The sequence below is a fragment of the Penicillium crustosum genome (genome assembly GCF_028827405.1).
Source record: "Penicillium crustosum strain IBT 35664 chromosome Unknown utg000001l_segment0_segment0, whole genome shotgun sequence".
NCBI classification, from domain to species: domain Eukaryota; kingdom Fungi; phylum Ascomycota; class Eurotiomycetes; order Eurotiales; family Aspergillaceae; genus Penicillium; species Penicillium crustosum.
In genome coordinates, this window is record NW_026623122.1 from 8,948,951 (window position 1) to 8,965,004 (window position 16,054).

Below are 16,054 nucleotides of genomic sequence, written 5' to 3' on the forward strand. Positions count from 1 at the left end.
TGAGTGTATATAGCTCATAGCATCTGTATAGTATTTTGTATGTTGTATCTCATTATTGAGGCTGAAGGGTAAGTAAATAAGGGCTACGTAGGCATAGTAGTCACTGTACAGTCACGCCATAGTGAAGATGCCTGATTTTCAAATCTAGGGGATCTACTCTATTCTATTTCATTTGCAGAAAATAACTTCCTTACTCTTTTATCTCATGGACTCTATCTACTTGTATATAATGTTATAATTAATGTGAAGGCAGAAACCCAAGCGGTGAATCCCAGTGCTATGCAATGGGCCTAAACAATGCCGATGGAGAGATATTATAATATTATGCGCTCCAAAACTAGATCAACTAGTATAAACGACTTCAATATCAACCAATCAACCATAGAAAAGCCAATGGATATCGTACTCGCAATGCCAAAAACACAATAGACAGAAAGACAAAAAAAAAAAAAAAAAAAAAAAAAGACCTACCCATAGATCTAGATATAAGACAGGGGAAAAGAGAGGGGGGAAGCCAAAAAAAAATTCAAAAATCAAACAAATGCCAACTCTCCACTACTAGCGATAGGAAGACCTCGATTATCCGCATTCTTCAACGGCCGCGGGGACTCAAGAGGTGAAGACAACCACCATTGATGACTGGCGCTCTTGCTAGGGCTGACCTTGCGCGACAGATGCTCTTCCAGGTCCGAGACCATAGATGAGCTATGCGGCATAGCATTTTCATCATTCACTTTCTGAGGCTGGGGGTTGTTGTTGCCCTGGCCCTCCAACTTCCGAGCACTGCCCATACTATTATCGCTCCAGAACCGCGGTAGCGGGGAGATAGCACCGCGGTAGTCTTGTGCAAGACTCAGCTGGCTCTGGCCATATGCGCTACCCTCAGCAAGGGGAAATAGACCGGGCTGGTTCTGATATTGGGAAAAGCGGTTCACGTTATTGTCGTCACCGTAGTCCGATGCCGATATCGCAGTCGATGGGGGCCGTTCTTGGATGGATTGGCGGAATTCATCGCTGAAGGTTGACACGGAGACGGTATCGGCGCGGCTGCGCATGCTGCGGTTTCGGTCGAGTGCGCGCATGCCCGAGGAAGTGCGCCGGCTGATTTGCGCAGAGAAGAGAGGGTTGGAGGAGTTGCGGTGCTTGGCTCGGCTGTGCACAAAGGCTTCCAGGGAGTCGGCTTCAGAGATGATGGAGTCGTCGGGCTCGACGGTGCGTAGGGTCATGCGCTTGTAGTTTTCGGGGATGCTGGACGCCATGCTATGACGCATGCGTCCTGCTGCTGGCGGGCGTGAGAACAATGGGGCCATCTGTGTTAGGCTGGTCTCGTCGCTCCACATTGAGGCTCGTGTGTTTTGCCATGATGTGTGCACCACCCCGTGGCCGGGAGGTCCGAAGCCGCCAGCGCCATGGCCAGCTCCGCTGTATCGTACGGGTAGTCCAGAGGCAATGGAGGAGATACCGCTAGAGCGCTTTGAGTATCTCTTTGACTTAGATGATTGGATGGATTCTCGCTTCATGGCTCGCGGCTGGATCGTCTTCAATGGCTCTCGTCGGGAACGGTTGGTGGTCCTACGGCGCATTGGGCTGGTCGTGCTCGTATACGAGAGGCGATTGTTTTGCTTCTTGGAAGGTGAACCGCTTTCAGCGGGGTTCTCTTCTTGGATGACCGGGTCTCGCAGTGGGACAAAGCCACCACGAGTGGGAGAGTTGCGAGCGGGAGAGCGAGGGGGGATTACGGGAGAAGGAATAGCAAAGTTAGCTGGATTTTCCCGTTTATCAAATGGTGACACGTTCCACGCGGGCCCAAGTTCGAGCTTGGGAATCGACGACGGTGAGATAGGACTCATCCAATCTTCGGAATTGTCATCCTGGGAAGGTCTCTTCGTCATGGATGGCTGACAATTAGGGACATCAGGCCTAACAGGTCGTGGGGGAGCAATCTTGCCGTCTGATGGACCCTCTTCGACAGTGGATGAGTTCTTGCGGCTACGCCAGCAGCAGAAGAGAATCAACAGACTCAGAATTACCACAAATGGGACAACGACCGAGATGGCGATGATTCCGGCCTTCTTGTGGTTAGGGGTGTCAGATGAGGCGGTAAACGGATCCGTGGGGTTCGAATGTGTGTCTGAGGCTTTGAGGACATCGAGAACGAAGTCCATAGTGTCTTTGGTCGATCCCTGATATGCAGTAAGAGGGATGGTGAACTTCTTGGGATCCATGTCATCCGGAACGTGTCCGTAAAGAGTCTTGTTGTCCGAGAAGTAGGTAAGCCATGTGAGCTCGTTGTCCAAATCGACTTCCAATCGTACAGAGTCATCGGTTACGATAGACTGGTTGAACACAAACTTGAAGTCTTGCCCAATGGCTGCCTCACACCCATCGACGGTGTCGAGGAATAGCTTCAAGAATTCTAGGCGAACCATCATGTGCGCTTGATCCTGGAAAGAGTCGGTAACGGCGATAGTGATATTCTGGTTCACAGCATTCTTGGGTGGTGTCCCGCTAAGCGATATATTGTCCTTATCCAACTTCAACCAATCCGGCAATTTGGCGTCGACCTTCGCCAGCTCTTTGACAGAAGTTGGTGAACCATCCATAGACAGAAGGCTAGTAAATTTGGGACTGTTGAACTCTTCTCCTCTCGTAAGGTTGAAGCTTTGGACAGTCTCGTTGAATGTCAGAATATGGGGACCGATCGAGAGTTCAAATGTCACATTGGCCGCACTGTATCCAGCTACATCCGATGCGATCATCTGGAAGGTGAATGTTTGAGGCTCCGCGCCTGGAAAAGCAGGGCTATTTCCAGCAAACTTCAGCGCAGCCGGGTCGAAGTTGATCCAAGAAGGTAGCGGGGCGTTGTTCGGGGAGGTTCCGTAGTAGATAGTAGAAGGATGCGTGTTGTCGAAGGTATCCTGATCGAACTCAATTGAAAACGGACGACCTGGATGGATGAACAGCGTGGCAGGGTATGACACCGGGCCCAATTTCTGTAGCTGAGGTATAAGCGGTTTGTTCACCGTCGGTCCTTGGTCTGCTGTCACGATTAGAGTAACGTCCATGCTGTCTTTTCCCGATCCATTCGATGCCACTAGTTTGAATTTGACAGCACCGCTGTCGCTTGAATGAGGCGTTCCGGACAGAGTGAGACTGCTGCTGTCCACTTCGAGCCATGATGGTGCATCCAATAGCGAGTATTTAGTATCCGCGCCACTGTTAGAGAAAGTACTTTGGGCGAATGCAAATCGGAAAGGCTGTGAAATTCGAGCAACAGGTGGCAATTGCGAGTTGATAGGATAATTGGCAGCCAAGGATGCTGCATTGGCGACTGACAGGAAAGCCAGCACGATGGTGAGAAAGAAAGCCATGGTCGATTGGGCAAATGCGAGCACACTGGAACTGTATATAGCTGGAAAACACACAGCTAGCTCACCGAATGACCAACAATGCTTCCAGTCTCACGGCGAAAGATAGTGAAAGTAGTAAAGATGGAAAGAAAGAGATTCAGGGCGAAGATGAAAGAGTATTACGCATGATCTTCCAGAAAAGGATCGTGGTCCCTCTCGCGCTAAAGGGACCAGGGAGACATTCAAGGCGTGCCCTTTCAAAAAAGCCATACCTGGATATGTTAGATATCACGGAGGTATGTAGCAGAATGACTGCGGAGAATGGACGCAGGCCCGATCGCTATACTCTCACGTTTCGAAGATGCCCGTGTCCATGCAAGGGGTAGCCATAGGTGGCTCCTGCGGCAGCCAAGGAGCATAGACGCGCCCTACCATGACTTATTGCCCCTCGGATCTATTTGAAAAGGACCGGTAAGGCAAGGAACATTTTTAGTGGTAGGAAAAAGGTCCGAAGGGTGCCATTGACGACAGTGGCTCAACCATCACGCTTCTAAATCCAGGACCATTTTGATGCCTGTCCGTCCAGGGGCATAGTAATCAGGGATGACTTCACGCTCCTCGAATCCAATACGGAGATACAAGGCACGTGCAGACTCCCTGGCCTGGTCCACCCAGAGCTGTATATACTGACAGCCCTCCTTTCGTAGGCGCTGCTGAATGTAGGACAGCACCTCCTGTCCGACACCTTGACGGCGGTTAGGCTCTGTTACACAAATTTTGTGCAAAAGCGCAACGCCCTTCTGTCGGACATAGACCGCATAGGCAATCAGATCAGAGTGTGATCCCTTGGCTCGAATCGCGTACAGAACTCGCGTGTTGGGCTTTTTTCTCCACAGATCTTCGCTGAATGAGAATGCCTCATTGGTGGGGAAGGTTTTTTTCTCGACGCGCGAAATCTGGGCAAGAATCTCTAGTGCCTCGTTCCTCTTCAAGGAATGAATGTCCGAGATGGTGAGGCCAGGCATTCCTCCCATTCCTCCCACTCCCATTTCGCACTGAGGCGCCATTCCAGATCACAACTAACTAGCTTTGACACACGCCTGGTCCAGTTATTTGACACTGCAACTGTGTCAGTTTATGCCGTGTAAAAGTACGAAGATCCGAGGTTGGTTCTTGAATGTCACGAAAAGTGTTGTGGTCCCCACCGGTGAGTTTCAACCAATGAGAGTCGCCTTCATCTATAAACCACGAGTTGGCGTCTCAATTTCATCTACGTGTCAATGCATATTCAATTAGAAGCAGATGTTTCATTGTTTGGTAAATCACATGTCAAGCTATGTTGGGTGATGCCCAGTGATGTTGAATCCTGTGGGATAGTGTCGAATCATGTCGAGTGATGTTGAATTATGTTGAATTATGTCGAATGATGTTGAATCATATCGAGTGATGTTAAATCTTGTCGAATCATGTGGAATCATGTCAAGTCATATCCCATCTCTGCATAGCACCTGGGTACATAACTGACTCCTCCTCAGTTCAAATCAAATGACGACAGTGATCGGTTCGCGGTGGGGATCCGACTCTCCCCCAACAATGCATGCATTCACGAGCTCGGTATTGGCCTCCATATCGGGGCTGGAAAGGGAACGCACAAACGCTTTGATTACCTTCAGAAGATTCAAGAAGCCGCCACGCGCAGCCTCAATTTGCTCCATAGCGCTCTGAAGATCATCATAGCACAAAAGCTCAGTTCCATGATGCTCACGAACGCACCCGAAAACGTGCAGTCGAGGATGACTCTTCCACAACTTACGCAGCAAATGCCAGCAGCCTTCGAGAGAGTCGAGATGTGTGAATGGCGGTGTGTGAGTGATAAGAATGTCGACATTGTTTGGGACTTTGTTCCAAACGTTTTCATCGCGAGGGTACTGGAAAGCCCGGGAATGAATGCTCTTTGGTGAGCAAGGACTTCCAAAGACGCGGAGCAGCCGTCCGTTCTCGGCAGCTACCACGACTTGCTGGTGCTCTAGATAGATGATGTCGCCCCAGTTTCCCTTTCGGCGAAATCCATGTCTCCAGTGAGGGCCTCCCGTCTTCATTTTATTGAGATACTTGTCGCGTCTGCCCGCGACCACAATCTTAATGTGGTGTGGCTGGTCCTTCAGCCAATTGAGTGTGGCTTGGAGATCGCGGAGTGACCCGTCTTCTGCCATATCGCCGGCATGGATTAGGATGTCACCTGGCGGTATCTGTGGTCGCTCGTTGTATGTGTTTGAGATGCAGACCACAGTGATCGGGTCTTCAGGCGGTGCACGGAGGGTAATTGGTCGCCGGTCAGAGATCTTGCGGGCAAGGAAGAGGCAAGGTCCACCTCGGAATCGTTCCCAGGCCGATGGTCCTTTCGCCTCTTGCGGTCCTTTCGGCGGTATGTGGATGGTCGTCGGGCTTTCATGTCCCGGCATCTCCGTCGCGATAAACCTCAATCCGATGAATCTGCAAATGGTGATGTTCTCAGGAAATGCAAGAAAGGTTGAAGAACGAAGGTTACGATCTGATATTCTTTTACTTTTCTCTTGTCCGAACGAACGCGCGTTGTGTCTGTCTGGACCTTTTTGGGCAAAGGACGAGTCACCGTTCACCTCGCGTGTCATTTGTATATACACCATTACCGTAGCAAATAAAAGTCTCGCTGAAACGAACGGATATACATCTATTCACTAACTTCCACAAAGCGCCGAAAAACAAAGAAAATATTCAACGGCTCTAGGATTAACTAGATCGGCCTAATTGACACTCCAATGCACAACTCGTTTAACACGAATAGCCATAGGATCAAGATTCTGCTCCCCACTAATCCTCTCTTTCGGATCTGCTTCTATCTCCACCCGAGTCTTGACCGAAGTAAGAGCACCCAGGTCCTCTTATATGTCGCCGAAGGGCGTAGGGCTCGTTCTAGATTCAATATCGTATTTGTTGCTTTCAAGTTTGCGGAGAGATATTCTCTGTATAACACTGGGCATTCGAGGTGTCCCGATATGCTGGGTGGGTAAACTCGGGGTTTTCTTGACCAGTGAACGGACAAATGGCTGTAAGACAGGGAGACAGGCGCAGATGATTCCGATACATGGCTCGATGGTTGACCACACAGCAACATCGCCTAGGGCCCATGTGATATCGATATTGTTGTGGAGGTAGGTTATGTAGTGGATACGAATACCGCTTGCGACACAGACACTAAGACACAGTTGTGTTAGCATTGGTGTTCTGGAAGAGCTTTTTACGGGGAACATACGTACAATCCACCTAGAAGAAGCACACTGCACACGCCAATCTTTTGTGGTGTCCGCATCTGAAGTCTCCAAACAACAGGCAACGGGACAAGCAGAATAAGAACATCTGTCACGACGTTGGCAGCTGCGTTCCCAACGTAGTAGTAGTAGAAGTCATAGCGGTTTGAGCCAGATTTAGGGTCGATGATTTCCCTCCAAAAATATGAGATTGGCTCACAAGCGCATATGGCTGCAATCATGCTTCCTATGCACCAGCCATATGAGATGAGAAGGGTGGTCCAGATCGTCCAGTTCATGCCAAAGATTCGGCGATAGAACATGAGAATTGAGACTTTGATGAGGAGGAGCTGGAACAGGTAGACAATGAGGTAGGCAAAGAGGATCTATACTTTTCAATTAGATTTAGCTCCGAAGTATAGAATGCTTTTGTTCATGCCTTTTTCATCGTCGCCATATTCTCTACTGTTATCCACCAAACATGTAAACCGAACCCGTAGGTGCCGCCTGAGGGATATACCTGTCAATGTCTTATTTTCCATATGGTTAAAATCGAATTCAAACCATACCGAGAATAGATGCTGCAAGCAATGCAATCAATGGAATACCAGATGCTCCAATCAACCAGTCATCGGCTTCCAGCCTCGCTCCCAGGATATATCCCCTCACAACCAACCGGAAGATAATAGTGCACACTGCAAGCATACATATAGTCACGACAACAGTAGTATCTTCAAAGGTTCTGCTTTCAGCGAGATCTAAGCCCGCCGGTGGAGATCCGAAAATGGATGTCATGTTCATATCTGCGATGTCCATATTTGCGGTTTCCTGGTTGTGCCAACACCCTGTGGTATAGGAAAATGACAGTATATGAGGTGTTCTATGAGCATTGAACGGAATCAAAGTGAATATCTCTGAAGGCTAGCAGGCAAAATCCTTGCAGGCGAGCATTGGTCATCTTGTTCATTTCTGATCTAGCAAACTGGATGAGATCATATGAGAGAATCAGGGCAGCATCCTAAATGGGATAGTTAGGTGTGAATATCTTGTATTCATGTCACTCATTTTTCAGTCCCACTTTCTCAATTTGGATAGGATCTTTCTTCATGGGTGGAGATGGTTGTTGATTAGGGTTGGGGGCGAAATGGAAATATCCGGCATGGGAGGATCATCGAAGATAACTGGTAAATTTTCTCTTTTATGGGTCAATTTCTCCCATCACATGGACTATGCACTCATCCTGAAGGATTGAGAGGCTACAAACTGTGTTGCAATTCCGTGAGGATCAACAAGGTAGTACGTTATGCAACTGTACTATGTGAACAATTTAATATAACGCCCTATATTAGGTTTAAATGAACATTTCCTAGATTTTAGAGATTATTAGGATACCCATTATATAATATAGATCAAGAATAACTAATAGGAGATGATAATGATGTGAAAATATGTGAAAACACGAATATGTGAACTATATATTTATACAATATACATGTAGGTTGTATGCCCTATGAATTTCTTTGACATAAATATGAGTATGTGTTGCATTCTCACAAATAGCCCACTTCTTTAAGTACTTACTCTATAAATGTTTTCTAGTATATTTTAGGAGTATTTTGTAAAAGATAAGCACTGTACCTAAGAATATCCACCAGTAATAAGAAAAGCAATTGAAGTAGCAAATTCCCTTATAAGTAAACTGAACTTAATAGAGAGAATGTCCCTAAAAATTATTAAAATATCAAAATATATCATTGATGGACAGAGTACTCCACACAATATACAATATGCACCGTTTATAGATGATTGCCGCAGAAAAGTTCCCCCACAACGATCAACCCAACTTCAACCACACAGATTCAACCGCCTTACATTCCAACAGCCCCCCACTATCAATATCAGAATTAACAATGCCCCCAACGTCCCAAGACCAGGCTGGTGACAAGCGCCAAGCTGCCAGAGAAGTCATTGATATCCTTCAGGAGATCTCCGACCTGCTGGTGCGTGCTCACCTCCCCCAGAGCTAGACAGGATTCAGGATTCATTTAGGACTCCTATTCCATATCGTCATTCCCTCTTTACAAGAAAATAAAACTATAATCCCAAATACTTACTTTTCGAATAGAATACCAACCTGGATCGGACAGAGTTGTCGCTTTGTGTGTCTCTCATTGAAAACGGGGTCAACCCCGATGCTTTGGCGGTACGCGTTTCCTGTGAAATTAGGATCGAATCCTAAAAATATAGCGTTCTGCACGCGTCATTCGGTTTTAAAAGTGCCTAGTAGCTGACTTGATTTATGCTTTACAGACTGTCATCAAGGATCTGCGCAAGGAGACTGGTTCTTCAAAGCGCGTGGGGAATGCCCCCGCCGTGGAGTAATCGTGTTGGGGAGACGGCTTAGGTTTGAAGAAACTCTAAGTTACCTGTTGTCTATTGTTGCATTGAACGAGGTCTGTTAGTTTGTTCTGGTTTTGGCGTTGAGGCCGTGTGGTTGTTAGTACACGGGCCGGTCGGAGATATACCCTTTTGTTTTGTTGCTTGTTGCCGGTACAAATACAAATTCAATTTGGCTTGGGTTTATGGAGACATTGGAAAGCTTGGGAAAACGTCTTGGGCTACCTCTACTAGGTATCGTAAACTCGGGGTGGGTAGGAGTGGGTAGCGCATAACAAGATGAGTTGGCAGAGTAGAACGATAGGGGAAATAAATATGATCACGGGATGGGAGGAAAGGGGGGGAAGGGAGCAAAGGCAAAGGGTAATTCGCGCAGATGACAGCGGGGATATTCAAATTCCATCATTCGCAATTATTTTGACTCGTCAGGCTTGGTCGCGCCCTTGGTCTCCTGGCCCTTGGAACCCACTTCGTCGGACACTGACTCGATAGTAGCATGCTTGATCTGTTCGCCTTCCGAGCCAGTGGTTTGCTCCTTAGTCTTAGTTTCCTTAGTTTCTTTCTCATCATCGCTGTCGCCGAGGCTGAATGGGTCGTTCTCCGCGACGGGTGAAGGCTCAACGGTGGACAATGGTTGCCATTTGCTCGCCTTGCCGCTTGTTGAGCTGAGACGCTTGGATGGAGTGGACGCATCGTAAAGGTTGTCGATCTCGGTGGGTGGTCCATCCTGGAAAGACACCTTACGCCTATCCGGCGAAGGAGATACGGAGGCTTTAAGGCTGGATTGGCCCGGACGAGGGGGGCGAGCCGGGGGAGCTGTGCACAGTTAGCAAACCCAATAATACTAGACTTAAGATCGATGTTTACCTTCGCCATCCCTCAACTCAAGAGCAGAGAAATCATCGCTGAAAACTTGGGGATCTGCGTCGTAGCGCTCACGATCGCCACTGCGACGGCCCATCTCACCACTACGTCGGGGCCGGGACTGCGCTGGAGTCTCTCTTTGATTATGGGTAGGTTCCTCGTCCAAATCATCTCCATCGATTCTCTTCTTCAGGTTTGTTACCCACGAGTTAACCTTGCTCTGTGTCTCCAGGAAGCCCTTGCGGAGGTTCTCTCGAATCACAGGTAGATCATCTGTACACACCCAATTAGCACAAGCTCATTTGGCAAGCCACCATATCTCATACCATCAAAGAAGCTGTATTCTCTCTCCTCCGACTCCTCGCTTCCTCTTGGTCGCTGGTATCGGGGGTCACTCTCCCAGCCTGGAGGCGGCGCGCGACGTCCTGCCGCGTTGTAGTGCTCTGATAGTTGACGTGCATACATTTCGTCGGCTTCCAGTTGACGCTGTGCAGCAGCGCTCTGTTGGGTTGGGCGCGGCGGCTTTGGCGGCGGTGTCATCTCTTCTTGAGCCTTGGGGTCGGTCATACCTGCAAGCAATGATTGGGTCAGTTCATGCTCCTTTCATAAATAGTAGATTCCCCACGAACCCAAGAGGGCATTGAACGCCCGTTCGACATTCCAATTGCTTGCGGTCAAGACTGCTTTAATAACACCAGGCTCGATGCTTGGGAAGGCTTCTCTAAGGGTGTTCTCCGACTGTTCTCTCGGGTTCAGGGGCCGGGGCGGCTGTGGCGGGGCTGCCTCGGCGGCAGCTGGCTGAGCAGCGACAGGGGAGGAAGTAATAACTCCGCTCTCCTGGGGCTCATCGTCGAAGTCCATCGGACGCGCAGTAGTCGGCGACTCAGGTCTGGGGCTGGTAGGGGAATTAAGGGCAGCCAAAGGATTGCTGGAAGTGTTCTGTGTATGAACGTGAGCCTCATGCGATAACAAGTGATACCCGGTTAGAAAGGAAACGTACCATCTTGTCCTCCTCTGGCATCTTGGGATATCTTCAGGACCTAACAGAGGATAGAAAGGGACTGAAGGGAAATTCACAAAAACAGTGTTGCCTGAGAATGTTTGAGCGCAGGAGACATCGGGGGAGCTCCAAGTGACGTGGGGCGCACGTGATAGCGGGCGAGCTTTATACAGATCGCGATGTTTTTGCGAGGACTCCGACGACTTTCAGGTTGCCAATCTACAAAGTGCTTGAATTTCATAATGGCCCAGACCCAATTTGGTTTCTTTTAACAACCGGGCTCAAATCCAGCAGAGGTCGTTCTCGGCTAGAATCTGATCTAAAATGGCTTCAGAACAGGAACTCTCGCCCTCTTTCATTCCAGCCCTGTATAAACCGGCTGCCTTACTACCTATCGCACGCCACAAGAAGAACCTGCTCTACCTGGTTGAAAAATACCCCGTCACTATCGTGGTGGGTCAAACAGGTAGCGGTAAAACAACCCAGCTTCCGCAGTATCTAGACCAGGCAGGATGGTGCGAGGATGGGAAAACCATTGCTGTTACACAGGTGTGCCTTGATCCCATACTACTGCAAATTAGGTAGAGACTAACACCGTCCCAGCCCCGGCGGGTGGCTGCTACAACGGTTGCGACACGAGTAGCCGAAGAGATGCGATGCAAAGTCGGTGAAGAGGTGGGCTACTCCATCCGATTCGAAGATTTGACATCTCCTGCAACAAGGATCAAATTCCTGACAGATGGAATGCTGCTTAGAGAAGCTCTGGTTGATCCTTTACTTTCGCGGTACTCCGTGATCATGGTCGATGAGGCACATGAAAGATCTCTCAGTACTGATGTGCTTCTTGGGACTCTAAAGAAGATCCGCAAGAAGCGCCCTGAGCTTCGCATTATTGTTAGTAGTGCAACCCTCCAGGCAGAGGAATTCCTTCGTTTCTTCGCCGGCGAGGAGTACCAGCCTGAGGCAGAACCTGCGGATTTGGGTGGAAGTGTTGGTCGGATCATCAGTCTGGAAGGACGGATGTATCCAGTCGATATGCTGTTCCTTGACTCCCCGGCAGAAGATTACATAGAGAGAGCAGTGAAGACTGTCTTTGATATCCATACCCAAGAACCAGAAGGCGACATACTCCTCTTTTTGACTGGCCGGGAAGAGATCGACACTGCGATTCAGTTGATATCAGAAAGAGCGGCAACTCTCCATCCAAAGGCACCCTCTCTGGTTTCCCTGCCACTTTATGCTGGACTCACCACGGAACAGCAAATGTACGTCTTCGAGCCGGCTCCAGAAAACACCCGAAAGGTCATCGTCTCGACCAACATTGCCGAGGCCTCGGTCACAATCGACGGCATTGTATATGTGGTTGATTCCGGCTTCGCCAAGCTCAGAGCATACAACCCTAACACTGGTATCGATACATTGACCGCAGTGCCAATATCAAAAGCATCCGCCACCCAGCGAGCTGGCCGCGCTGGAAGAACAAAGCCGGGAAAATGTTTCCGTCTGTACACGCAACAAGCATTCGAGCAGATGCCGGAAGCAACCGTACCTGAAATCCAGCGGTCAAATCTTGCGCCAGTCATCATGCAGCTTAAAGCACTGGGTATCGACAACATTGTCCGATTCGACTTCTTGACACCACCGCCGGCAGAACTTATCATTCGTGCACTTGAGCTCCTGTCCTCTCTCGGCGCGGTTGATGACTACGCCAAACTCACAAAACCGCTTGGAGTGCGGATGGCAGAAATTGCTCTGGATCCTATGATGGCCAAAGTTCTTCTCACCGCGCCATCTTTCAATTGTTTAAGTGAAATTCTCACAATTTCAGCCATGGTCAGCCTCCAGGGAACAGTGTGGGTTCAACACGCTGGAGACAAAAGATCTGCCGAGAGCCACCGGCGAAAGTTCGCCGTTGAAGAGGGCGATCATTTAACGTACCTGAATGTGTACCAAGCCTTTGTCACCAAGGGGAAGAAAGACTCAAAATGGTGTCGCGATAACCTCTTGAATTACCGGGCACTGCTACGTGCGGTGAGCATCCGAGGCCAGTTGAAACGGTACCTGGAACGCTTTGGCATTCAAGTCGATGAAACACTTTCATCCCGTCATGGCCCAGCCGATCTGAGCAAACAGCCGGAGCAAATTCGGCGTTGTCTTACGACGGGCTATTTTGCTCACGCGGCGAAGATGCAACCGGATGGAACTTTCAAAACTGTCAGCGGTGGCCTGACTCTTCATGCTCACCCCACCTCGTTGATGTTTGTAAGTGCTCATGGATTATGTGTAGGGAAACACATGTTTGGTTTACTGACATAAATATAGAATCGAAAAGCCGACTGGGTCATATTCCATGAAATCATGCAAACGGGCGAGAAGACATATATCCGCGATGTTACTAAGATTGAGAAGAGTTATCTGCTGGAATATGCTCCGGATTATTACCGAGTCAGGCAATAATGACATTTGAAATTCGGCTAGAAAGGAGAAATATGTATAATAATACCCAGGCGTTCAAGGAGGCTGTGGAATTGAGATATAGTATGTTGATTGGATTCTATAGATCGAGCGAAAACCAAAAGCCGTAAATGCGACAGGCAGGCAATTCGGCCTACTGTACAGTGATATATGCAGATACAGTACCTAAATTGTAAATTTGGACAAAAGAAAATAATAAATCACTTTCAGCGATATGGTCTCTTAAGGCTACGAACTACATACATAGCAGAGTAAAACGACGTCACGGGAGTGGAGAGCTTCCCAAACACCTTTCAACTTCAAACATTTGAATCTCCAAACCCATCTTCGTCTTAGTATTCAACTCCTGTACAACTATCTAATTTACATCGATATCTTGCAATGTCAGGGCACCATCATGATCACGATGGCCACTGCCATGGCGAACACGACCATACCAACGATATCACTCCAGCCATCCAATCCCTCCTCTACTCTCAGATCAACTTTGATCTAATTACAACCCTGAATGGTATCCATAAGCCCCTTGATCGCCAAGTAACTACTGGTGACAAGTCCTGATTTTCGACAGAGACAACCCCAAACTCTGGCGCATCCATCGTCCAGAAAACCTGGGCCGAGCGACTAAACGACAAGCCCGAACTTGAGAGCGATGCCGACGAGCAGCTGCTCATGACCATCCCGTGAGTCTCACTAATCCCACAGAGCTATCCTACAAGTTCTAGTGGCTGTTAAACCCCCCTCGCAACGCGTCACAAAAATCCCAAACCCCCACCAATCTTACCCCTCACCCGTTATCGCCAACTCCAAAACTAATCCGAGCTTATACAACACAGCTTCAACGGCCAAGTCAACGTCCACTCCCTTCTCCTATACACCGCACCTACAAACTCTGCCCCGAAGACAGTGAAGCTATTCAAGAACCGCGACGATTTGGATTTCTCAACTGCATCAGAGTTGCACCCGACTCAAACCATCGAGGTCCCCCAGCCTGTACCCGGCGCCGATGTCTTTGAATTGCCATTGAATCGTGCCCATTGGAATGCGACTACCTCTGTCACGCTATTCTTCGAAGATAATTGGAGTGATGGTGAGGAGGATGTCACTAAGGTTGGGTATGTAGGCTTCAAGGGACAGTTCATGAAGTTAACCCGGGAGCCGGTTAATTTCCTCTATGAGGCTGCGGCGAACCCCCAGGATCATGTTTCTATTCCTGGTGTTAGTGGCGTTGGTGGTAGGATTATGCCTGGGCAGTAGATGAGGTTCGTTGGGGTTTCTTTCGAAGAGATGCGCATGCCTCGGTGTATTTTGAAATTGACAGGTCAGTCACGATTAACGACAATACCATTCTACCACTATGTATTTCTACATGGATTTTATTGATTTGTTGTGTGTTCTCTATTCCGGTCAAGTGAGCTCTTATGGAGTATCATTTGTAAAAGCTCGGAGTGAGGATGTCATATAGACCGTGAATTTTACAACAAGCAATAGAATCAACCAACGCCATGGATACATGAAATCTACCAGCAATATAGGCAACAAAAACAAAAAGAGCCGCAACGCCACAAAATGCTCTGGATCAATATAATGCAATGCTTGATCTGTGAAACGAGGACCCAACATATCTCCCCTACTGAGCAGGCAAAGCCGTCCGCGTTTCAACTTTAGCCTTAGCCTTGGTTCTTGGAGTCGACTCCGGCACCGGCTCTTCAATAGGCAACTCAGCAGTAGGCGGACTTGGCAGTACGACATCATCAGGCAGGACCTCAGGACCAGCAAGTTCCCGCTGCAGAGCCTCCAGCTCATCCTCAACCTCGTCCTCATCTTGGTTCGTCAAATGACCCGCCAGCATCTGGCTCACCTCCTAATAAAAACAGTCAGTGACAACCGAACCCCAATTCCAACGTCCTGCACAACATGGGATAGAAACTAGGAACGTACCTCCTGATAAGCTCTCGCCTCCTCAGTCTCCCCCATCAATTTCTCAACACCCTCAATGCCACCCATCTCTTGATTGATAGTCTGCAGCACCTTCGTACCCTGCTGCAACCCAAATAGCACGTCCTTCTGCACAAGCGCAAACTCCACCTGCCCAGTCAACTGCTCCAGTTGCGCAAGTTGCCCATCTGTCTTCTCCAGGAGCGACTCTTGGTATTTCTTGCGTCGGAGGGCGAGCAGTGCCCGCCGCCGATCATCGCGTGCGAGACATTCCTTGGCGATTTCCGTCTCGCGGTCTGTTAGGACGGTTATTCGTCGCTGGTATTGGTGCAGTCTGTCGCGTTGGTTTTTGAGATCGAGAATTGCCCTATATATATGCCACGGGTTGCTTGTTAGCTGGCATCACAGCACTGGGTTCCTTGCATAGGCGTGCTGGGTGGGGATGAGGGGGTCTCGTGAGGAGAACAATAGTATGCCCTGACAAGCGGGATTGAGAATGGGTTGAGGATATTGTATGTATACAATATACAGTAGTCTGCACTCACCGATCCTGGGCAGAGATCTTATGCGAACTACTCGTGTTTCCCATGTTGTTGAAGAGAAGAGGAGAACCTCCGATAAGAGTAGATGCGGGCCTAGACATGAATGACGTTATGTAACGGGCCCGTAATTACGTGTAATTTTCAGCCGATCTTTCAAATGTTTCCCATCTCCGAAATTTCGGGCCCGCGGCCTTTTCTTTT

General features: G+C 48.7%; 9 protein-coding genes across 9 annotated transcripts; 3 read left to right on the forward strand and 6 right to left on the reverse strand.

The window, feature by feature from the left end:
- Positions 1–533: 533 nt before the first annotated feature.
- On the reverse strand, positions 534–3,371 carry N7487_003323 (putative transmembrane glycoprotein; the record flags this gene model as incomplete). The annotated part of the gene is made up of 1 exon (XM_056871070.1): positions 534–3,371. The coding sequence occupies one exon, from the start codon at positions 3,369–3,371 to the stop codon at positions 534–536; it is 2,838 nt and encodes a 945-aa protein (XP_056735854.1).
- Positions 3,372–3,892: 521 nt separating this feature from the next.
- On the reverse strand, positions 3,893–4,417 carry N7487_003324 (GNAT family N-acetyltransferase; the record flags this gene model as incomplete). The annotated part of the gene is made up of 1 exon (XM_056871071.1): positions 3,893–4,417. One exon carries the CDS (start codon positions 4,415–4,417, stop codon positions 3,893–3,895), a length of 525 nt encoding a protein of 174 aa, XP_056735855.1.
- Positions 4,418–4,891: 474 nt separating this feature from the next.
- On the reverse strand, positions 4,892–5,812 carry N7487_003325 (metallophosphatase domain-containing protein; the record flags this gene model as incomplete). The annotated part of the gene is made up of 1 exon (XM_056871072.1): positions 4,892–5,812. The coding sequence occupies one exon, from the start codon at positions 5,810–5,812 to the stop codon at positions 4,892–4,894; it is 921 nt and encodes a 306-aa protein (XP_056735856.1).
- Positions 5,813–6,271: 459 nt separating this feature from the next.
- N7487_003326 (uncharacterized protein) lies at positions 6,272–7,453 on the reverse strand (the record flags this gene model as incomplete). Its single annotated transcript, XM_056871073.1, has 3 exons — positions 6,272–6,584; positions 6,647–7,023; positions 7,202–7,453. The coding sequence occupies 3 exons, from the start codon at positions 7,451–7,453 to the stop codon at positions 6,272–6,274; spliced, it is 942 nt and encodes a 313-aa protein (XP_056735857.1).
- A 1,094-nt stretch (positions 7,454–8,547) lies between these two features.
- On the forward strand, positions 8,548–9,019 carry N7487_003327 (mitotic-spindle organizing protein 1; the record flags this gene model as incomplete). The annotated part of the gene is made up of 3 exons (XM_056871074.1): positions 8,548–8,637; positions 8,763–8,840; positions 8,948–9,019. The coding sequence occupies 3 exons, from the start codon at positions 8,548–8,550 to the stop codon at positions 9,017–9,019; spliced, it is 240 nt and encodes a 79-aa protein (XP_056735858.1).
- A 427-nt stretch (positions 9,020–9,446) lies between these two features.
- N7487_003328 (uncharacterized protein) lies at positions 9,447–10,919 on the reverse strand (the record flags this gene model as incomplete). Its single annotated transcript, XM_056871075.1, has 5 exons — positions 9,447–9,850; positions 9,902–10,171; positions 10,225–10,467; positions 10,528–10,837; positions 10,899–10,919. The coding sequence occupies 5 exons, from the start codon at positions 10,917–10,919 to the stop codon at positions 9,447–9,449; spliced, it is 1,248 nt and encodes a 415-aa protein (XP_056735859.1).
- A 303-nt stretch (positions 10,920–11,222) lies between these two features.
- N7487_003329 (putative ATP dependent RNA helicase) lies at positions 11,223–13,355 on the forward strand (the record flags this gene model as incomplete). Its single annotated transcript, XM_056871076.1, has 3 exons — positions 11,223–11,447; positions 11,502–13,160; positions 13,221–13,355. The coding sequence occupies 3 exons, from the start codon at positions 11,223–11,225 to the stop codon at positions 13,353–13,355; spliced, it is 2,019 nt and encodes a 672-aa protein (XP_056735860.1).
- A 315-nt stretch (positions 13,356–13,670) lies between these two features.
- Positions 13,671–14,630, forward strand: N7487_003330 (PITH domain-containing protein; the record flags this gene model as incomplete). The annotated part of the gene is made up of 3 exons (XM_056871077.1): positions 13,671–13,884; positions 13,945–14,056; positions 14,210–14,630. Exons 1-3 carry the CDS (start codon positions 13,755–13,757, stop codon positions 14,628–14,630), a joined length of 663 nt encoding a protein of 220 aa, XP_056735861.1. The 5' UTR covers positions 13,671–13,754.
- Positions 14,631–15,003: 373 nt separating this feature from the next.
- N7487_003331 (ESCRT-III subunit protein VPS20) lies at positions 15,004–15,900 on the reverse strand (the record flags this gene model as incomplete). Its single annotated transcript, XM_056871078.1, has 3 exons — positions 15,004–15,237; positions 15,315–15,678; positions 15,857–15,900. The coding sequence occupies 3 exons, from the start codon at positions 15,898–15,900 to the stop codon at positions 15,004–15,006; spliced, it is 642 nt and encodes a 213-aa protein (XP_056735862.1).
- Positions 15,901–16,054: the final 154 nt, after the last annotated feature.